The sequence below is a fragment of the Pristis pectinata genome, chromosome 10, assembly GCF_009764475.1.
Source record: "Pristis pectinata isolate sPriPec2 chromosome 10, sPriPec2.1.pri, whole genome shotgun sequence".
NCBI classification, from domain to species: domain Eukaryota; kingdom Metazoa; phylum Chordata; class Chondrichthyes; order Rhinopristiformes; family Pristidae; genus Pristis; species Pristis pectinata.
In genome coordinates this window covers 80453801-80477353 of record NC_067414.1, presented here as the reverse complement: position 1 = coordinate 80477353, position 23553 = coordinate 80453801, and the positions used below count along the sequence as shown (strand labels likewise).

General features: G+C 45.9%; 1 protein-coding gene across 4 annotated transcripts in view; it reads right to left on the bottom strand.

The window, feature by feature from the left end:
- LOC127575253 (opioid growth factor receptor-like protein 1) overlaps window positions 1-10574 on the bottom strand; it is a 70679-nt gene extending 60105 nt beyond the window's left edge. For all 4 annotated transcript variants that reach the window (XM_052024975.1, XM_052024976.1, XM_052024973.1 and 1 more), the window contains exon 1: window positions 10139-10574. In XM_052024975.1, coding sequence (XP_051880935.1) covers window positions 10139-10300 — 162 coding nt within the window. In that variant the 5' untranslated portion in view covers window positions 10301-10574. The remainder of the gene's footprint in view (window positions 1-10138) is intronic.
- Between the last annotated feature and the right edge of the window lie 12979 nt (window positions 10575-23553).

The window sequence follows — 23553 nt, the reverse complement described above, 5'->3', positions numbered from 1 at the left end:
TCTTCCCTAGCTATACCCCTCATAATTTTACATACCTCGTTCATGTCCCCTTTATCCTCCTCCCAGCCTCTCCATTCTCTCACAACTGAAACATTTAATCTCAGGCAACATCCTAGTGAATCTCCTCTACACCCTCTCCAATGCTATCATATCCTTCTCTACCAGAAGTGCATAGTCCTCAGCTGAAGTCTGACCAACGTTTTATAAAGTTGGAGCACTGGCAGGAGACTGGGATACAGAGCAGATATTTAATTGGAGGAAGGGGAGGGGGGGTGCAGTCAAATATAGAAGAAAATGTAAGTCAGTCCAGTAGTCAGAACAGAATTATGTAAAGGCATGTGGGAGGATTGGAAGGCTAAAATGCTACGAGCCTAACTCATGAACTTCAAGTATTAATCAGAGACCTGGCTGAAGGAAGGGCAGGACTGGCACCTCAATGTTCCAGTGTATAGAAGCTACAAGTGTGATGGGGAAGAAGTAAAAGAAGGAGACATTGCAATATTTATTAAGAAGATCATTACTATAGTAATGAGGGTGGATGTCCTCATAATCTCTTCATGCAAGGCCTTATTGGTATGATTCCACATTAGGAATTTAAGAACAAAAGATCACTGCTGGGTTTACATAACTGACTTATCAGTCAGTGGGATATAGTGGAGCAGACATGTCAGGAAAACAGGTGCAAGAGGAATGGGGTTATTGTAGTAGGAGATTTCAACTTCCTCAATATTAGCTGGGATCACCTTAGTGTGAAAGGGTCAGAGGTGGTGGATTCAGCATCCAGGGAAGTCTTTTGAGCCCGTATGTAGATAGTCCTATGAGAGAAATGGCATTACTGAAACCTATTCTTAGGGAATTAGGCCAGACAAGTCATTGAAGTGTTGACTATTTTGGGGATATTGACCATAACTAAGTTTCAAAGTAGTTATAGAAAGGGATAAGGATGGTCCAGAAATTAAGGTCCTAAATTAGGGGAAGGCCAATTTCAACATCACAAAGGACCTGGGTAAAGTAGATTGGCAACAGCTACTTATGGGTAAATCCAGATCCAACAAGTGGGAGTTTCTTAAAAGTAAATTGGTGAGAGTTCAGGGTGAAAATATTGCTGTAAAGATGATAGGGGGGGGTTGCAAGTCGAGGCAACTTCAACATCCCCAAAATGTTCACTTACAGATACTTCACCTACTATGATTAATCTGTGCTCGTTTGTCAGACCCCCTCTAAGCCTTATAGGAAATACTTGGTTTCCAAGGGATATTGAGGAAGCATATGGCAGGTGGAGAGTACTGGAAACCGAGGAAAAACTTGATTGAGTTCTGAGAGGAGGTGATGAAAGTATTTGAAGGTAGAGCTGTGCATGTTGTCTACATGGATTTCAGGAAGGCATCCCTCAATGGTTGGTTCATCCACAAGATTAAAGATGCATGGGATCCCTGGTGACTTGACCATTTGGATTTAGAATTGGCTTGTCCATAGAAGAGAGAGGGCAGTGGTTGATGGGACTTATTCTGGCTGAAGGTCTGTGACTAGTGGTGTTCCACAGGGATCTCTGCTGTTTGTGATTTATATAAATGACTTGGATAAAAACGTGGATGTACTGTGGAAGGTCGTGGCTATCATGGAGGGTCGTGGGTGTCACGTGACAGTGACAACACTGACCCCATCTGGTCAGATGACAGCACTGCACCTACCTGGTCGGAAGACACCACTGTCAATCAAGGTTTGGCTCCACCCCTACCATTAGTGCACACCTAATTACTAGTTGCTTTAAACACCTTTGTACCTGGCACACTTGGGCGATTGGCTTGTTTGAACTACCTGGGCTGGACCACCCAGCCCTCCAGCAGTATAAAGAGTGCCACATGCTTGGTTCTTTGTTGTCTCCGAGGGATGCTGAGGTAAGCTCTGCACTGCTTAAGAGTAGTTAGAATATCCCTCTAGCATAGAGCTGATGCTTGCACTGAGTCAAGGATGGTGGCGGGTGTTGTATTGTTTCTTCCTTGATTTGTTTGCTGTGTGTGTGCGCGTGCATCTCACCCTTGTTGCGATTTTCCCCCCATGTTTGCAATCACCTGTGTGTGTATTGCCCCTATTATCCTGTCCCATGTTGGTCTTTTATAAACAAATCATTTTAACTCAAGTCTATGTTCAGAGTCCTTGCCTTTGAGACCTTAAAGAACTCGTCTTGCAACATTTGGCACAGCGAGCAGGGTCTTAAAGGTCTTAGCTGGACAGACTCGAAGGATGTTTTGGAACGGGGAAGAAAGCCAGTGCAGGCACTGAGGAGAGGATTTCTGGCTGGACTGATGAGAGTGAGCGATTTGAGAGCTTGGCCAGCATGCTGTCAGACCATGGTAAGCCAGTGGACTGGGCTGAGCAGTTAGATCCATGTGGTCACCCACCTCCAGAGGTCAGGGTTCCCCAAGGCCAAATGGAGTCAAAGGGGTGCCTTCTAGCTGTTTGTGTCCCTCCTGAGATGCCAGGTCAGGATTACTGACCAGACACAGAATACATGTCTCCAGAAAGACAAGGAGATAGAGGAGCTCCAGCAGTGTTGCTGTGTGCTGCAGGAGGCAGTCCAGGCTGCCCAGAACCGAGCCAACAACCTCGAGACCAGACATACCGAGGTCGCCTGCAGGCTGATCCAAATGCAGCAGGTGCAGGCAGCCCGCCGGTCTGGCTGGCAGCTGAACCCACTCAAAATTCGAGCCCTGGTCAGGCATGGCAACAAGCTAGATGCATGGCTGGGGGATGGGGATACTGATGAGGAGCAGGTGCTCAAGGAACCTGGGTCCCATCATGCCTGCCCTCCCCCCTACCCACCTGAACCCCTGCATGCTTGACCCGTCACCACGTGGTCCCAGGTCCACCACAGAGGGGAGGGGAGTCAGGATGAGGCCCCCACGGGAAAGTGCCTGTGGTACCTCCGAGACTATGGAGACCCTGGATTTCTCAGCCAAGGAGCTGACCCAGCTGGCAGATCAGTACCACCAGCGGCTGGGCGAGCACCTGGCCACATGGCTGCTCAGACTGTGGGATGAGGGGGCCCCCAACATGAGTCTCTCTCTCCAGGAAGCAAGTGCCCTGGGGAGCTTGTCTGACCAACGGAGCATTAACAATGCCCTGCAGGTGCCACTGGGAGGGGCTGGAAATGACACTACCCTGTGGGATCGGGTACTGACCACAGTGAGGGTCTGGTACCCTACCCTCAAATGGGACTTACATGGGCGACCGCAGTGGAGCACAGTCAGTGAGGGCACCAGGGTCGTCAGGGAATGGGTGCTGGTGACCAGCATCTGAGGCCCAGCAGTTGCGAGTTGTTAGAAAACACCAGGGTGACCAGAGCACTAAGGGGATACCTGGTCACCACCGCATGCCCCGATTTGAGGCCAGTGGTCCTGCCCCTCATGGGACTGGCTAATGGGAAGACCATGTGGGACGCCATCACCCTCCTGGAAGGGCTAGAGTTCTTGCAGCGGGGGAAGCCCACCCAGGTCCATAGGGCAAAGACGAGGGCTGGAGACACAACCCCTCATTTTACGCACAAACGGCTATTCTTGGACCTGCTGTGCGCAGGGGTGGACTGCACCAGCATAGATGGGATCCCAACCTCCACTATTTACGCACTCTGGAAAGAGCGTTGCGGGGGGACACCTGCCCAGGGGAAAACCCACAACCACCCTGGGATCAAGCCCGACACGGGGCGCCCTCAACCTCCAGGCCATGCGGGCTGCCCCCGATGACACTGCCTCTGTCCCTCCCCCACTCGAAACAGTCTCTCCTGCCCTCAAGGCTGAGCTCTGGGACATGCTGAGGCAGGAAACAGCCCATCTCTGCCAGCAGGAACCTTCACCCATGGGGTGGCAGACCCCCACCCCGCAGGATGAAGGCCAGGTGTCCTGGCACATTTGTTCCACCACCCTCTCCTGCCCAGGAGACCTAAGGCCACATATATCCATCGCTGTACATTGGGGAAGGGGGAACATAAGAGGTGGATGGCACTCATTGACACAGGTGTCCAACACAGCATCATCCTGGGTGATGCCACTGGGTGGAAAAGGACACAAATGCAAATAGAGGGGTTAGGGGGTTCCCTTTTTACCTGCGAAGGAAGTCATGATCTGCATGGCCATCAGGAACCAACCTCCTTGACCTGTAACAGTGTTGATAGCAGACTTGCCTGAGTGCATCCTAGGGATCAATGTCTTAAAGGGACAATCCCTTCATACTAACCGGGGCAAGTTTACATTTGGGGTTGCACGGGCTACAGTCGTGGTTGGGGCAGCCAAATGGGAACCAGTTGTTCCCCCCTCCCTCCAAGGTTGTCTGTAGCCGACAGTACAGAGTGCCGGGGGGACACCGAGATATCACTGAGGCCATTGCAGGGTGCCCGGACAAGCCTTGGCATGCAGTGGTAGATTTAGATATTCATAGCCCCACTATCTGCCACGACTTACTCTCTCATAAGGAAGCCACATTCTTATGGGGACCCGAACAACAGGCCGCTTTTGAAACAGCAAAGCAAGCTGTGGAACAAGCACTGCCACTTGCTCCCCACCAGGCAGGTGTCCCTTTTGAATTGCAAGTTTCAACCAGTGAGACAGTCGCCAAATGGAGCACAGTCGCTTCTGAATTCGTCAGCACCTCCAATAAACCATACTGCCTAGGGAATCGAATGCTGGTGCAGACTCCAGAATGAGCACAGTTGGCCACAGTGAGTGCAAAATCCTGGTGAATCTCTTCTGCACTCTTTCCAAAGTCTCCACATCCTCCTTGTAATGCAGCTACCAGAAATGCACACAATACTCCAAATGTGGCCTAATCAAAGTTTTATACAGCTGCAACATGACTTTCTGATTCTTGTACTCAAAGCTCTGACTAATGAAGGCCAATATGCTGTATGCCTTCTTTACAACTTTATCCATTTGTGTTGCCATTTTCAGGGATGCAGTCCAAGATCTCTGTATATCAATGCTCCCTAGGATCCTGACAGTTACCACGTATATTCCTCTTACATTTGACCTCCCAAACTGCAACAACTCTCACTGGTCCCTGTTTTGCAACTTCTCTGCCAATATTTCCATCTGGTCTCTATCCTGCTGAATCCTCTGGCAACTTTCCTCACTGTCCACAACTCCACCAATTTTTGTGTTATCTGCAAACCTACTCATCAGCCCAGCTACATTTTCTGTCCAGATAATTTTTATACATTTATATCTCACACAACAGATCCCAGCAATAATCCTTCAATAAGAGTTCAGGGACAGCATGTCTCTATAAGCATGAAGGGTAAGGCTGGCAAGTTGAGGGAACTTTTGGTTGTTGAGATATGTTGAGGCTCTGATCAGGAAAAAGGAGGCATACATCAGGTTTGGGGAGTTGGGATCAAGTGAATTCCTCAACGCATATAAGAGGTGTAATAGTGCACTTAAGATGGAAATCAGAAGGGCAAAAAGAGGGCCTGAGATGGATCTGGCAGGCAAGGTTCTATGTTCTAGACAAACCTTGAGAGATTCCACAGGTATATTAAGAGTAAAAGGGTGACCAGGGAGAAAGTAGGTCCCCTTAAAGATCAACACGGCCATCTATGTGTGGATACGCAAGAGATGGGTGAAATTTTGGAGTGAAATGAACATTTCTCGTCTGTCGTTACTGTGGAGAAGATCTTAGAAACTGAGGAACTGTGGCAAATTTGTTGTGATGTCTTGGACCATGTATGAATTACCAAAGATAGAACATAGAACAGTACAGTACAGGAACAGGCCCTTCAGCTCACAATGTCTGTGCTGAGCATTATGCTAAATTAAACTAATGCCTTCTGCCTACACATAATCCATATCCCTCCATTCCCTACGTATTCATCTCCTATCTCAAAGCCTCTTGAACGCCACTATCATTTCTGCTTCTACTACCTCCCCTGGCAGCGCGATCCAGGCACCTACCACTCACTTTTTAAAAAAAAGCTTGTCCTGCCCATTCCCTTTAAACTTTTACCCCTCACCTTATAACTATGCCCTTTAGTAGAGTGAGCATAGGAGTGGGACTTTGAAAAGAGGCAAGTCTCTGCGTGTGCTTGAGTTTCACCTTGCAAGAGTCTAAATGAGGCACATTTGCAAATTGTTACCAGTTGGTTGGCTTATAAACACCAGCAAATAAAGGGAAGACGGGGAAAAGCGAAGCAGTCATTTTGGGAGTGGCCATTGTGTGAGTGCACCAGGGTTACAGTGGGAGTATTGAGGATTTGGCTCAAGAAGCCTTGGTGAGAAGAGGCAAAGGTAAGTCTCTGGTAAGTTCCTTTCTTTCTTTGCTTTGGGGTTTCCTTTAGTGCCAGGCTGGAGTAGTGAGAATGACTCCAGGGTCAGTGGTGTGTCCAGCTTGTGAGATGTGGGAGTTCTGGGAGACATCCAGTGTCCCTGATAACTACATCTGCATGAGGTGCATCCAACTGCAGCTCCTTAGTCTGTGTCAGGGAGCTGGAGCTGCAGCTGGATGACCTTTGTCTCCTACAGGATAACAAGGCATTCATAGTCATTCCAAAGCTGCAGGAGGCAGGTAGCTGGGTGACTGTCAGGAGAAGGATGAAGAATATGCAGGTAGTGCAGAATACCCCTGTGGCCAGTCCCCTCAATAATAGGTATACTGCTTTGGATACTGTTGGGGGGGGGGGGGGGGGGTGGTGTGGGGAGGGAGGGAGAGGAAATGACCTACCAAGGGAAAGCCGCAGTGACCAGGTCTCTGGCACTGAGCCTGGTCGTGTGGTGCAGAACTGCAGGGGGGAGAAAAGGAGGGCGACAGTGATAGGAGATTCCATAATAAGGGGGGCAGACAGGAGATTCTGTGGACCTGAAAGACACCTGAATGGTATGTTGCCTCCGGGTTGCCAGGGTCAGGGACGTCTCAGATCAGATCCACAGCATTCTGAAGGGGGAAGGTGAACAGCCAGAGGTCGTGGTACATATTGGTACCAATGAAATAGGTAGGAAAAGAGATGAGGTCCTGAAGAGGGAATATAGGGAACTAGGTACAAAGCTGAAAAGCAGGACCTCAAGGGTAGTAATCTCTGGATGCTGCCTGTGCCACACGCCAGTGAGGGTAAGAATGGGATGATTTGACAGATGAATGTGTGGCTAAGGAATTGGTGCAGGGGGCAGGGTTTCAGATTGTTGATCATTGAGATCTCTTCTGGGGATGGCACCACCTGTACAAAAAGGACAGGTTACACCTGAACTGGAGAGGGACCAATATTCTTGTGGGCGGGTTTGCTAGAACTGTTGGAGGGTTTAAACTAGTCTGGCAGGGGGACGGGAACCAGAGTGACAGGTCAGAGGTTGGTGCACTTACTGTACAAGTAGATGCAGTGTGCAGAAAGACTGAGGGAGGATAGGCATTTGAAAGGGCAAAATTGCATTCAGTTGGATGGGCTGAAGTGTGTCTACTTTAATGCAAGAAGTTTCCGAACAAGGGTGATAAACTCAGAACATAGGTAAGTACATGGAACTATGACGTGGTGGCCATTACAGAGACTTGGCTGTTGCAAGGGCAGGAATGGCTGCTGGATATTCCGGGGTTTAGATGTTTCAAAAGGGACAGGGAAGGAGGTAAGAGGTGGGGGAGTGGCTTTGCTCATCAGGGACATTATCACAGCTGGAGGATGTCCTAGAGGGATCGTCAACTGAGTCTGTGTGTGGAAGTCAGAAACAGGAAGGGAGCAATCAGGATGGGAGTATTCTACAGACCCCCAATAGCAGCAGAGACACTGAAGAGCAGATCGGGAGGCAGATTCTGGACTGGTGCAAAAATAACAGGGTTGTTATCATGGGTGATTTCAACTTCCCAATATTGATTGGCACCTCCTTCGTGTAAAGGAGGGCAGAGTTTGTTAGGTGTGTCCAGGAAGGATTCCTGACACAGTATGTAGACAGGCTGACTTGGAGAGGCCATTTTGGACCTGGTATGAGGCAATGAGCCTAATCAGGTTTCACATCTCTTGGTGGGAGAGCATTTTGGAGATAGTGACCGTAACTCCTTGACCTTCACCACAGCCTTGGAGAGGGATAGAGCAGACGATATGGGAAAGTATTAAACCGATGGAGGGGGAATTATGATGCTATGAGGCAGGAACTTGGGAGCATAAATAGGGAACAGATGTTCTTGGGGAAGTGCACAGTGGAAATGTGGAGGTTGTTTAGGGAGTACTTGCATGGGGTTCTGGATAGGTTTGTCCCATTGAGGCAGAGTAAGGAGGGAAGGAACCGTGGTTGACAAGAGATGTATAATATCTTGTCAAGAGGAAGAAGCTTACCTGAGATTTAGAAACCATGAATCAGACAGGGCTCTGGAGATTTACAAGGTAGCCAGGAGGGAGTTTAAGAATGGACTTGGGAGAGCTAGAAGGGGGCACGCGAGTAGGATCAATGAAAACCCCAAGGCGTTCTACATGTATGTGAAGAATAGGAAGATGACTATAGGACTGATCCGGGATAAAGGAGGAAATATGTGCCTGGAATCGGAAGAGGTATGGGAGGTTCTTAATGAATACTTTGCTTCAGTATTCACCAATGAGAGAGACCTTGATGTTTGTGAGGATGGCGTATGACAGGCTGACATGAGGAAAGAAGATGTGCTGAAACTTTTGAAAAACATTAGGATAGATAAGTCACCAGGGCCAGACTGGATACATCCAAGGTTGTTATGGGAAGTGAGGGAATAGATTGCTACACCTTTGGCGATGATCTTTGTGTCCTCACTGGCTACAGGAGTAGTGCCAGATGATTGGAGGGTGGCAAATTTTGTTCCTTTAAGAAAGGGAGTAGGGATAACCCTGGGAATTACAGACTTAGATTTATGGGCATTTGGAGAAACATAGCTTGTCATTTATATAAATGATTTGGATAAGAATGTACATGTTGTGGTTAGTAAGTTTGTAGGTGGCACTAAAATAGATGGTATCATAGAGGAAGGTTATTGAAAGTTACAGTGGGATCTTGATCAGCTAGGTAAGTGGGCCAAGGAATGGCAAATGGCATTCAGTTCATATCAGTGTGAGGTGTTGAATTTTGGGATGTCAAACCAGGGTACACAGTGGGGAGTGTTATAGATCAAGATGTTTAATGATATTTGGACAGTTATACAGATAGGAATGGTCGAGAGGGATATGGGCCAAATGGGACTAATTTAGATGGGCATCTTGGTTTGTATGGATGAGTTTGGCCAAAGGCCCTGTTTCTGTGCTGTATTACTCTATAACACCATTGGTCACAGAACTCTAGTCAGAATAATACCCCTCCACCACTACCCTCTGTCTTCTATGACCAATATACCCAGTCTTTGTGGATCCCATGTGCTTTAATTTTCTGGATCAGCCTGCCATGAGGGACCTAGTCAAAAGCTTTACTGACCTCCATGATGAGGGTAGGGCAATACCCCCTGCCCTACCCTCATCAATCACTTTTACTTTTGGATTTGATCTAACATACCTAGCTGGCAATCTTCGCTGCCTATGTCCTAATCAAACCATGGTTCCCTTCATTATCACCCAAGTGTTTGCTGACCTACACTGATGAAGAACAGGAGCAGGAGACCATATAGTGCTTCAACCGGCTCTGTCAGAAGCAGCAATAATTTTAATATCAATTTTCATCCTCAGTTTTAAATATCTCCATGCCCACCCATCCCATCTCTACAACCTCCTTTATCTCACGACCTTCTGAGTTCTCTGCCCTCGTCTAATCTCCTTGCATGTCCAGTGGCAAATTTTCCCGTTTAATGACACTGCAGTGAAGGCCTCAGGCCGGTTTTAATGACGCTGAAAGTGCTTTATAAAATAATTAATATTAAAATCAGAGCTCGGCCATTTCACTAGAAAAGATCAGTTTGGGGTGCCTCTATGGCACAAAGAAGTAATTTTAAATCTGAAACAACAAATGTTCGATGGCCCAGGGTGTCGAGTTTGGTGACCTAAAGGAATGAATATCCCAAAGGACATTTCTGAATGTCGTCCCACATAATCCAAAACTCAGACAAGATACCGTAGAACAAAGCAGGGAGATATTACTTTATAAAGCGATGCCTCATAGGAGAAGTGCCCGGGGGCGGTGCTCAACCCCATCAATTTGCTGCTGTTTTTACTTATCAGTACCTGATCCTCTACGCTACCGCCTCCTCTCGCTTCCTCATCTGTGGCAATCGCTTTCTGGACAATCTCTTGCTGCTCCTCCGGTTCCGAGTCGCTTTCCCAGGTTGAATCACATTCCTCCACAGTGGTTGGCTCCCTGGCGCTCCAAAACTGAAAATTTCCCATTTATAGACGTACAATGCCAAGAAGCCAACCCTGACACAATCAAGGGAGAAGTCAGGCGCTGATTGCAGAGTCGCAGACTTCTTCCTTTTTACACATACATTCTTTCAATAAGCACAACATGAAAAAGGCGGTCAGAGCAGAAACTTCCCCCGCTCCCACTAGGGCAGGGCCGAGCTGGGCTTCCCCTAAATAGATCCGCAATCTCCCCCATATTGTCTCCCCTGTGTCAGTCTTTGCCCGTAGCTATTAGCCCGCACACTCCCAATGGCGCAACGTTTTCATTCACTGAACTACTGCAATGAAGACTTCCGGTGTGCCAGAACTCCGGGCGGCGGAAGAGTTGGGGGTGCCTGCCCTCAGTGTGGCAGCGCCTACTGTTCGATACCATACATTGCAGCCCAATGTTCCTGTCTAATCAACAAGCGCTGTAAGAGTCCAAGGGAGACCGGAAGGAAAACCAAACAAAAACCCCATATATTTCACTCTTGAATCGGATCTGGTTCTTGAATGACGCGAATAGTGGACACTACATCTAATTCCCAGAATCAGCTGGTCGACTCAGCAAACCAATAGGCTATCGGAAAAGTTGAAATAAAAAATCTGATGCTGGAAGACTGAAATAAAAATAGAAAATACAGGGAATACTCAGCAAGTCAGGAGACGTGGAGAGAGAAACAACGTTAATATTTTAAGTCGACAGAATTTCGTCAAAATCAATGTAAATTCATCGACCTTAAACTTCAATTATGTTCCTCTCACAAAAACACTCAAGATATTGAATTTAGTGAAAGCAGCGTGTACGGAAAGTAGAGCATAAATACTTCGGAAGTCCGAGAAGGTTCAACACTCACATTTCCGAATTCAGGGAAGGCACTAAACTTATTAATGTAGATTGGCAATTTGGTTTATTATTGTCACATCTACCGAAGTGCAGTGATAAACTTTGTTTTGCATGCCATCCATACAGATCAGAACCACCTCCTGTATCAGAATCATGTGTCACTGACATGTGATCATTTCATCACATGAATACATGGAGGTAGTACAAGGGAAAAGGAATAACAGAATGCAGAATATAGGAGGTAACCAAGAGGGTAGATGAGGGTAGGGCAGTGGATGTTGTCTATGTGGACTTTGTCAAGGTCCCTCATGGCAGGGTAGTCTGGAAGGAAAGATCGCATGGGATCCAGGGGGAGATAGCAGATTGGATTCATAATTGGCTCAGTGGTAGGAAGTAGAGGATGACGGTCGAGGGTTGTTTCTCAGACTGGAGGCCTGTGTCCAGTAGAGTGCAGCAAGGATTGGTGCTCGGATCTTTGCTGTTTGTAATTTATAAAAACAATTTGGATGAGAATGTACAAGACGTGTTTAGTAAATTTGTGGATGATACTAAAATAGCTGGAATTGTGGACAGTGTAAGAAGGTTTTGAAAAAAATACAGGGGGATCTTGATCAGCTAGGTTTGTGGCTTTAGGATTGGCAATGGCTTTCAATCCAGATAAATGGGAGGTACTGCATTTTGGAAGATCAAATCAGGGTAGGGCTTATACAGTGAACGGTAGGGCCCTGGGGAGTGTCATGGAACAGAAGGACCTAGGAGTGCAAATGCATAGTTCGTTGAAAGTGGTATCACGGAGTCTGTTGGTGGCGCTCAATGGACTAAGTCCCTTGGCTTTGGTCCAAGTACTTTTCAATCTATTATTTACCATTCTTTAATAAGTCTTTTACAATACTGGCACAAGTTTAATTTTGATTTTTAACTGCTAAAATGAATACCAGATCTAAAGCGTCAGCTAATGGTAAAGGTAACGGAGACCAACCTACTTTGGAAGCTATTTCTAATCTGGATAGAAAGCTTGACCGGTGCTTTGCCGAATTGAAGTCCATCTTACAGGACGTTGAAGAATGCCAAACAAATGCAACCAATTGCTGAACTCAACCAAGCTGGTAAAGAGAGAGATGCCAAACTTCATTCACTTGAAAAAGCTTTAATTATGACCAAGCAAAACCTGGAAAAAAAACAACAGAGGATCATTGACCTGGAAGGACGCAACAGGAGGAAAAATTTAAGAATCATCAATTTTCCAGAAAAAAAACAAGACTGGTAACCCTACGGAATTCTTTTCTAAACTTTTGGTCGATGTGTTTGGTTCCGATATGTTCTCTGCTGACCCCATTCTGGAAAGAGCTCATAGGGCATTAAGATTCAAATCAAAAACCTCGGCCAGTAATTTTGAGATTTCATTTTGTCAGCGTCAAGGAACTCTTGATTTGTACCGCTCGTCGACGTGGAATGATTCAATTTAAACAATGGAAGTTTCGAATAGTTGAAGATTACACCCCAGAAGTTATGAAAGAAAGGCTGACCTACAAACCAATTATGGCTCGTCTCTATCAAAGCAATTATCATCCTGCATTATTATTCCCAGCAAGGCTGAGAATTACACTGCCTGATAAATCTCTTAAATGGTTTAAATCTATCCAAGAAGCTGAGCAATTTCTTTTGAACTAGCTCTTAATTTTAAAAGCTAAGAAATGTGGAAGAGATACAGTGTTTTTCCTTTGATTTACTACCTACTCACTTTATTATCTAATTAATTTTTAGATTTAAACCTTTCTTTTTTCTTCTTTTAATATTTTCAATGTATTGTTTTTATAATAATTAAGAATTTAATAAAATGATTGTTTGCTTTCTTTTTGAAATAATTATTAAACTGTATTCTTAAATGTTGACTGTTAATGCCCTTTGGCTCTGTTTTAATTCCACAACTTTGTTGTTACTTCGATATCTCTGTTTGGGTTATCTTGTTCATTCTTAGTCTAAACATGAGTGGTTTATATATTTGTTAATTTGGACTACCGCCACCAATAGAATTGGGGTTAATTCAATTATAGGGTAGCTTTCTGGCTGTTTATTGGCCAGTTTTTGGGCTGTTGGGGGAGGGGGGTGGGGCTGTTTTTAGGTTTTTTTTCTTCTGGGCTAAACTACAAACTTTTCTAAATTGTCGTCATATCCGTTTCCTCTTTGAACTTTTTTACTTCTTCCTGTTGGTGAGATCCGTATAATACCAAGATTAACCCTTTACATACCATATGTTTTTTAATCAGTTAAAATGGCTAAGACTATTAATTTTATTTCATGGAATGTTAACAGCTTAAACAATTTGCTTAAGCGCAAGGAGATCTTTAAAGTTTTTCATAGATTAAATGCTCAGATCATTTTTGTTCAGGAGACTCACATCAGGAAGAAAGATAATCAACGTTTTTTTAGATTTTGGAGGGGTCAACAGTTCCATTCAAATTCACAAGCAAAGGTGAAAGGAGTTTCTGTTTTTATAGACTCCTCAATTTCATTTGTCCATCATGAGACAATGGTAGACTTTTATTAATTACTGGTCTACTTCATAATACAAAAAGTTGTTATGGTTAACATTTATGCACCCAATGTAGATCACCCTGAATTTTTTAAACATTTGTTTGCATTATTTCCTAATTTAAATGAATACACTGTGATTATGGGTGGAGATTTTAACTGCTGTCTAAACCCTTTGATGGATAGATCTGTGTCAAATCCTACACTTCCAAACAAATCTGCTGTCTTTATTAATTCCTTTTTAGTTGAATCCGGAATTTTAGATGTTTGGAGATTTCTACACCCATTTGATAAAGAATTTTCATTCTTTTCTCATGTCTACCATAATTACTTGAGGATTGATTTTTTTTATTGATGCTAGACTAGCTCCACTTACTATGGACTGCAAATACGATGCAATTGCCATTTCGGATCATGCACCATTGAGATTATCAATTAAATTACCAGATGTATCCTTTGATGTTAGACAATGGCGATTTAACCCTTCGCTATTACAAGACTTACATTTCGTCCAATTTATTAAAGAACAGATTTCATTTTTCTTTTTAACTAATTTTACTGAAGAAATCTCCAGTGGGATATGTTTAAAGCATACATCCATGGTCAAATTATTTCATATTCCGCTGGATTGAAAAACAAACTAATAATGAAATACGTACATTAGCTGACAAGATTAAAGAACTCGATAAAAAATATTATGTTACTCCTAATCTGGAGCTTTTTAAAAAGAGAACAGAACTACAACTACAACATAGTTTATTATTAACATCTTCAATTGAAAATCTACTAAAAAACAAAAGTCAATTTTATATACATGGTGACAAATCTGGTAAATTATTGGCCAACCAATTGAAAGCTACCATATCTAAATGTCAGATTAATAAAATTCGTAAACCAGATGGTACCTACACGATAGATCAAGTTCAAATTAACAAATCCTTTCAAGAACTTTATTCTTCTTTATACCAATCAGAATCCCCTGAGGATCCTACATTAATACATGAATTTTTAGGAGATTTGAAGACTCCCCAATTATCTTTAAATGAACGCTCTACATTAGATGCTCCCATTTTGGAGGAAGAAATAAAGAAAGTAATATTTTCAATGAATTCGGGTAAAGCACCCGGCCCTGACGGATATACAGCTGAATTTTTAAAATCCTTTTCTGATATTCTCGTTCCCTGCTTAGCCAAAATTTTTAAAGATGCCCTATCAGTGGGTAAACTACCACAACCTTTCTATGAAGCAACTATTTCTTTAATTCTTAAAAAGGATGAAGATCCCACTGATTGTGTATCTTATAGACCTATTTCTTTATTAAATGTAGATTCCAAAATATTTTCCAAAATATTGGCCTTTAGATTGGAAAAGGTTCTTCCACAAATTATCCCTGAAGACCAGACAGGATTTATTCAGAATCGTTATCTACATTTTAATATTAGGAGATTAATGAATATTATATATACCCCTTCATCCCAAATTCCAGAAGGTGTTTCACTAGATGCTGAAAAGGCGTTTGACAGAGTTGAATGGGAATATCTATTCAGTACACTTCAAAAATTTAATTTTAGCCCTTGTGGCGACTCACCGTCTAGTCGGGCAAACCGGCTCGGCAGTCGGGTCGCGCGGCGTCGGAGCGACGAGGCCCAAGATGGCGGTGGGCCTCGTCTTTCCGAGCGACGGGGAGAACCCGCGCGCGAGAAAGTCCTGATGACGTAGGACTTACGTCATTACCGGTTGTTTTGGGCGGGAACATTCTCCCTTAAAGGGCCCGCGCAGGGCGGGAAAAAAAAGCAGTTCTGTTTGGCAATCCTCCGAGTAGAGTCTTGTTTTATTCCGCGGTAGCAACCGCTACATTGGTGACCCCGACGGTCCAGACGGCTTTTGGACCCGCGAAATGAACGACAGCGCAGTAGCCAACGCAGTGGCCCTCAAGCTTCCCAACTTTTGGACACTTTGGCCCAGCGTCTGGTTTGACCAGGCCGAAGCGCAATTCCACCTTCGGCAGATCACCTCCGACTCCACGAAGTACTACCATGTGGTTAGCTCTCTGGACCAGGAGACAGCTGCCCAGGTTGGAGACTTCATCCAGTCGCCTCCGGAGGAAGATAAGTACCCGGCTTTCAAAGACCTTTAGATTAGGACCTTCGGCCTCTCCCGTCGTGAGCGCGCCGCCCGCCTGCTTCATCTGGATGGCCTGGGGGACAGATCCCCATCCGCCCTAATGAATGAGATGCTGGCATTGGCTGAGGGTCACAAGCCATGCCTGATGTTTGAACAGGCCTTCCTCGAACAGCTCCCCGATGACATCCACTTGTTGTTAGCTGACGCCGACTTCAGCAACCCCCGTGAGGTGGCCGCCCGGGCAGATGTTCCGTGGAGGGCCAAGCGCGAGAGCGGTTCGTCCGTCAGTCAAATCACCAGGCCGCGAGCCCAACGCCCGCCTCGCCCGGCCCCAGCAACCGAGCAGCCACGCCCCAGGAACGCAGACGACGACACGGGTGACCAGCTGTGCTTCTACCATCAGAGGTGGGGTGCGGAGGCCCGTCGATGCCGCCCACCCTGCAAGTTTCAGGGAAACGCCAGGGCCAGCCGCCGCTGATGGCTACGGCGGCTGGCCGCCAACAGAGCCTCCTCTTCGTTCAGGACAAGAAATCTGGACGGCGTTTCCTCGTTGATACCGGAGCGGAGGTCAGTATTTTGCCCCCGACAGGCCGCGACACTCGTGACAGGCCACCAGGTCCTCTACTCAATGCCGCCAACGGTACAACGATACGGTCTTTCGGCTCCCGTACGCTTCAATTACACTTTGGCGGCAGCCGTTTTACCTGGACCTTTACCCTTGCCACCGTCGCCCGACCACTCCTAGGAGCCGATTTCCTTCGGGCCCACAACCTGTTAGTTGACCTGCGAAGGAAGCGGTTAGTTCACTCTAGCACTCTCCGGACCTATCCCCTGGGAGAAATCAGCCCACCAGCCCCGCGCCTGGACTCCATTTCCCTTTCTGGCGACGATTTCGCCAAGCTCCTAGCCGAATTCCCATCGATTTTGGCACCTTCATTTACAAACTCTAGGCCCACACACAGGGTACGACACCACATCATTACCACAGGGCCACCCCTTCATGCCCGAGCACGACGATTACCTCCAGACAAGCTCCGCCTGGCAAAGGAAGAGTTCCGTCACATGGAGGAGCTGGGGATTGTTCGCAGGTCAGACAGCCCCTGGGCCTCCCCCCTGCACATGGTCCCCAAAGCCACCGGAGGGTGGAGGCCCTGCGGCGACTACCGCAGGCTGAATGACGCCACCACCCCGGACCGCTATCCCATCCCTCACATCCAGGACTTCGCAGCGAACTTACACGGGGCCCGCATCTTTTCCAAAGTGGACCTCCTTAGGGGATACCACCAAATCCCGGTCCATCCGGATGACGTCCCCAAAACTGCGATTATCACCCCATTCGGCCTGTTCGAATTCCTTCGGATGCCGTTCGGCCTTAAGAATGCCGTGCAGACCTTCCAGCGGCTGATGGACGCGGTAGGCCGAGACCTGGACTTCGTGTTCATTTACTTGGACAACATACTGATCGCCAGCCGTAACCGCCAGGAACACCTTTCCCACCTCCGCCAGCTGTATTCCCGCCTCCGCGATTTCGGCCTCACGATCAACCCGTCCAAGTGCCAATTCGGACTTGACTCTATCGATTTCCTCAGCCACAAAATCACCAGCGACGGGGCAACACCCCTACCCGCCAAGGTGGATGCTATCCGCCATTTTGCCCGCCCCGACACAGTCAAAGGCCTACAGGAATTCCTTGGGATGGTCAACTTTTACCATCGTTTCATCCCTGCAGCAGCCCGTATCATGCACCCTCTGTTCTCGCTGCTGGCTGGTAAGGGCAAGGACATCACCTGGACTGACGAGGCTGCGGCTGCTTTCGTTAAGGCCAAAGACGCCCTGGCAGACGCCACGATGCTGGTACACCCCAGGACTGACGTCCCGACTGCCCTCACGGTAGACGCGTCCAACACCGCGGTGGGTGGGGTACTGGAACAGCTACTCGAAGGTCGCTGGCAACCCTTGGCATTTTTCAGCAAGCACCTTAGACCGCCCGAACTGAAGTACAGCACTTTTGATCGGGAACTTCTGGCACTGTATCTGGCGGTCCGGCACTTCCGATACTTTCTAGAAGGCAGGCCTTTCACCGCTTTCACTGATCATAAGCCTTTGTCCTTTGCCTTCTCCAAAGTCTCCGATCCCTGGTCGGCTCATCAGCAGAGACATTTATCCTACATTTCCGAATTCACAACTGACATCCAACATGTCTCTGGAAAGGATAATGTCGTTGCTGATGCACTTTCCAGACCAACCATCCACAACCTATCCTTGGGTGTCGACTACACGGCCTTAGCTGACACACAGCAAGCCGACGACGAACTGCCCAGCTACAGAACCGCAGTCTCGGGTCTGTAGCTCCGAGATTTCTTGGTTGGTCCAGGTCAGTGGACCCTACTTTGCGACGTTGCGACTGGTCAGCCCCGCCCTATAGTCCCTGCAGCCTGGCGGAGACGCGTTTTTGACTCTGTACATGGGTTGGCGCACCCGTCCATCAGATCTACTGTCCGACTGGTCGCCAGCAAGTTTGTCTGGCATGGCCTGCGCAAACAGGTCAGTGAGTGGGCCAGGACTTGTCCGCACTGCCAGACGTCAAAAATCCAGCGACACACCAAGGTCCCACCACAGCAGTTCGAGCCTACCCGTAGGAGGTTCGACCACATACACGTCGACCTCGTGGGCCCTCTGCCGGTTTCAAGAGGAGCCCGGTACCTCCTTACCATCGTGGACCGGTTCACGAGGTGGCCTGAGGCAACCCCCCTGACTGACATCACAACTGATTCCTGCGCCCGGGCGCTGCTCACAACTTGGGTCTCACGTTTTGGCGTTCCGGCCCACATCACTTCAGACAGAGGCACCCAATTCACTTCCAGTCTCTGGGCTGCATTAGCGAACCTGCTCGGGACGCAGCTGCACACCACCATGGCCTACCATCCTCAATCGAACGGGTTGGTGGAACGTTTTCACCGCCATCTGAAATCGGCCTTGATGGCCCACCTGAAGGGTCCTAACTGGGTTGATGAGCTGCCTTGGGTCCTGCTCGGCATACGCACTGCCCCCAAAGAAGACCTCCGCACTTCGTCAGCTGAGCTTGTATACGGGGCGCCACTAGTTGTCCCCGGGGATTTCATACCTGCCCTTCGGGACCAAGGGGAACAACCCCCAGCAGTCCTACAAAGACTGTGCGAGAAGCTTGGCGACTTGGCCCCGATTCCCACCTCACGGCACGGTCAAGCCCCATCCTGCCAGCCCAAGGAACTACGGGACTGTAAGTTTGTTTTCGTTCGCAGGGGCACACCTCGGGCGCCATTGCAACGACCAGATGAGGGACCGTTCCGAGTCATACGGAATAACGGATCCACTTTTATTTTGGACATTGGAGGCAGGGAACAGGTTTTCACGGTGGACCGCCTCAAACCGGCCCATTTGGATCTGCAACAGCCTGTCGAGGTTGCCACGCCACGACGCAGAGGCCGCCTCCCTAAGCGGCAGCTGGCACAGCCCACGGACCTTGGGGACTGTATCGCCGGTTCTGGGGGGGGGTTGTGTGGCGACTCACCATTTAGTCGGGCGAACCGGCTCGGCAGTCGGGTCGCGCGGCGTCAGAGCGACGAGGCCCAAGATGGCGGCGGGCCTCGTCTTTCCGAGCGACGGGGAGAACCCGTGCGCGGGAAAGTCCTGATGACGTAGGACTTACGTCATTACCGGTTGTTTTGGGCGGGAACATTCTCCCTTAAGGGCCTGCGCAAGGCGGGAAAAAAAAGCAGTTCTGTTTGGCAATCCTCCGAGTAGAGTCTTGTTTTATTCCGCGGTAGCAACCGCTACACCCTCAATTTATATCTGCGATTAAAATGATTTATTATGCACCGATGGCTTCAATACTTACTAATAATCAAAGATCTCCTATGTTTAAGCTTTATCGAGCTACTAGCCAAGGCTGCCCATTAAGCCCTTTATTATTTGATATTGCTTTAGAACCCTTGGCTATTGCACCTTGGGATTCTTCAAATATATGTGGCATTATTCGTGGACAGAAGATTCATATGATAGCTCTTTATGCAGATGACCTGTTACTCTATATCTCTAATCCAGAGGAGTCTATCCCCACAGTACTATAACTATTAGATCAGTTTAGTGTTCTTTCTGGCTATAGATTAAATCTTAATAAGAGTGAACTTTTTCCATTAAATATCCAAACCCCAATTTATAGCCAATTACCTTTTAGATTGGTAACTGACTATTTTATGTATTTAGGTGTTAAAATTACCAAGAGACATAAGGATTTATTTAAAGCTAATCTACTACCTTTAATTGACCATGTTAAACAATTATTTACTAAATGGTCCCCACTGTCTTTATCATTGGTAGGCTGAATTAATGCAGTTAAGATGAATATTTTACCAAAATTTTTATATTTATTTCAAGCGATTCCAACTTTTGTCCCGAATCTTGACACTATTGATTCTAAAATTCTTTCATATATTTTTCAGAATAAAAACCCAAGGTTAAGTAAGAAATATTTACAAAGACTAAAAGAGGATGGTGGTATGGCCTTGCCTAACTTTAGATAATATTATTGGGCAATCAATATTAGATATTTAATTTTTTGGATACAAGATTCAGATGTAATTCAACGCCCCAAATGGGTACACCTTGAGTCCCAATCAGTACTTGAATTTTCATTAGTTTCTATTTTAGGAGCTCAATTCCCTTTTGCACTTACCAAATTAAGTAAACATATGATTAACCCAATTGTTTAAACATACAATACGAATATGGTTCAATTTCGTAAATTTTTTGGATTGAATAAATTTAACCTATCAAGTCCCATTGAATCTAATTTTTTCTTTCATCCATCCAGAGTTGACTCAGCTTTTTCCATTTGGAAAAGGAAGGGAATAGTATATTTTCGTGATTTATTCATTGGTAACTGTTTTTCATCCTTTGAACAATTGTCTAACAAATACAATTTGCCTAGATCACACTTTTTTTGATATTTGCAGATTAGAAATTTTTTAAAAGCTTACTATACCCTCTTTTCTGACACTTTACAAAACTGAAATTATGGAAAAAAATTTCTGTTTTAATCCTTGTCAGAAGGGCTTGGTAGCAATAATCTATGATCTAATTATGAAAATTCATCCAGAACCACTGGACAAAATTAAGAATGAATGGGAAAGCGAACTCCAGGCATCTTTACCAACAGAGACTTGGAAGAAAACTCTTCATTTAGTTAATACATCTTCAATGTGTGCCAGACATTCTCTGATACAGTTTAAGGTAGTTCACAGGACCCATATGTCAAAAGATAAGCTAGCTCATTTTTATCAACATATAAATCCTATATGTGACAGATGTAAATCGAATGTGTTTTCTTTGACACATATGTTTTGGTCCTGTCCTCTTTTGGGAAAATATTGGAAAGATTTTTTAACATTATTTCATATGTATTGAAGATTGATTTACAACCTCATTCTATCACTGCAATTTTTGGATTACCAAGGATAGAGTCTGGTCATCTATCTGCCTCCGCTAACCGTATGATTGCCTTTGTTACATTAATGGCCAAACGATCCATTTTATTTAAATGGAAGGATCCAATACCCCCTACTACTTTTCAATGGTTCTCTCAAACTATATCATGTTTAAACTTGGAAAAAATTAGGAGTGGTACTGTAGATCCTTCGCTTAAATTTGAGGAAGTTTGGAGTCCATTTATTCAATATTTTCACATGATAATAACCTTTCAACTTAGAGGAATGGAGTTGGCGACATAATATTGCTCTGTTTCTACTGAGAAATTTTAGTCCAGTTTTTTTTTCTTTGTTTTGTTTTGAAAATCTTTTTTGTTTAGCTTAGTTTGGTTTGATATATTGTTTATAATTTTTCTTATTGTTTTGGGGATTTTTTTTCTTTCTTTTATATTTATATAATAAATCTTTTTCTTTCCTTTCTTTTATATCATATTCATTCACTAAGAGATCGTTGGATCTACAGATTTTTTTATACTTTATTGTTCTTTATGAATATCCATGCCATGATTGTTCTCCTGATCTCTTTGTATTACATGTACAAACACTGATGTTATATATATTAATCTGTATTAATTTGAAAACTAATAAAAAAGATTGAAAAAGAAAGAAAGTGGCATCACAGGTAGATAGGGTGGTGAAGAAGGCGTTTAGCACGCTGGCCTTCATCAGTCAGGGCACTGACTACAGGAATTGGTAAGTTATGATGCAGTTATATAAGATGTTGGTGAGGCAGCCCTTGGAGTATTGTGTACAGTTTTGCTCACCCTATTATAGGAAAGATGTTATTAAACTAGAAAGAGTGCAGATAAGATTTACAGGATGTTACCTGGACTTGGGGGCCTGAGTTTTAAGGAGGGGTTGCATAGACTAGGGACTTTATTCCCTGGAAAGTAGGAGATTGAGGGGTGACCTGATAGAGGTACTGTACATAAGATCATGAGGGGCATAGACAGGGTGAAAGCACATAGTTTTTTGCCCAGGAAGTGGGTGCTAAAATCAAGAAGGGATAGGTTTAAGATCAGAGGTGAGAGATTTAAAAGGGACATCAGGGGCAGCTTCTTCATGCAAAGGCGTGCACATTAGCGACATTTAAAAGCCATCTAGAATAGTGTATGGATAGGAGGGGTTTAGAGGGCTATGGGCCACATTCAGGCAGATGGGACTAGCTCGCCAAGCAACACAGTCAGCATGGATGAGTTAGGCCAAATGGCGTGTTACAGAGAAAGTGCAGTGCAGCAGACAACAAGGTGCAAGGCCATGACAAGGTAGATTGAGAGGTCAGGAGTCCATATTATCACACAAGAGGTCTGTTCAGTAGTCTTAAAACAGCAGGATAGAAGCTGCCTTGAACCTGGTGATATGTGCGTTCAGGCTTTTATATCTTCTCCCCAGTGGGAGAGGGGAGAAGAGAGAATGTCTGGGGTGGGAAGGGTCTTTGTTTACGTTGGCTGCTTTACCGAGGCAGTGAGTAGTGTAGACAGAGTCCACGGAGGGGGAGGCCGGTTTTCGTGATGTGCTGAGCTGCGTCCACAAGTCTCTGCAGTTTCTTGCAGTCTCGGGACAGAGCAGTTTGCCATACCAAGCAGTGATGCATCAAGATAGGATGTTTTTTATTGGTGCATCTCCAAAAATGGTGAGGGTCAGCAGGGACATGATGAATTTCTTTAGCTTCCTGAGGAAGTAGAGGAGCTGGTGTGCTTTCTTTGCCATGGCATCAGTGTGGTTGGACCAGGACAGAACAGGTGATGTTCACTCCTAGGAACCTGAAACTCGCAACCATCTACACCTCAGCACCATTGATGTAAACAGGAGTGTCTGCACTGCCCCACCTCCTGAAGTCAATTACTGGCTCTTTTGTTTTGCTAACATTGAGGGAAAGTTTGTCACCATGACGCCATACCACTAGGTGCTCTACCTCCTTCCTGTACTCTGAGTCATTGTATTTGAGATTCGACCCACTATGGTGGTGTCATCTGCAAACTTGTAAATGGAGTTAGAGCAGAGTGTGCCACACAGTTGTGAGTGCACAGGGAGTAAAGTACGTGGCTGAGGACACTGCTTTGTGGGCACCAATGTTGAGGATAATTATGGTGGTGTTGCTGGTGGTGGATTGCGGTCCGTTGGTCAGGAAGTCAAGGATCCAGTTGTAAAGGGAGGTGTTGAGTACCAGCTCTAGGAGTTTGGAGATGAGTTTGCTTGGAATTATGGTATTGAAAGTGGAGCTATGTCAA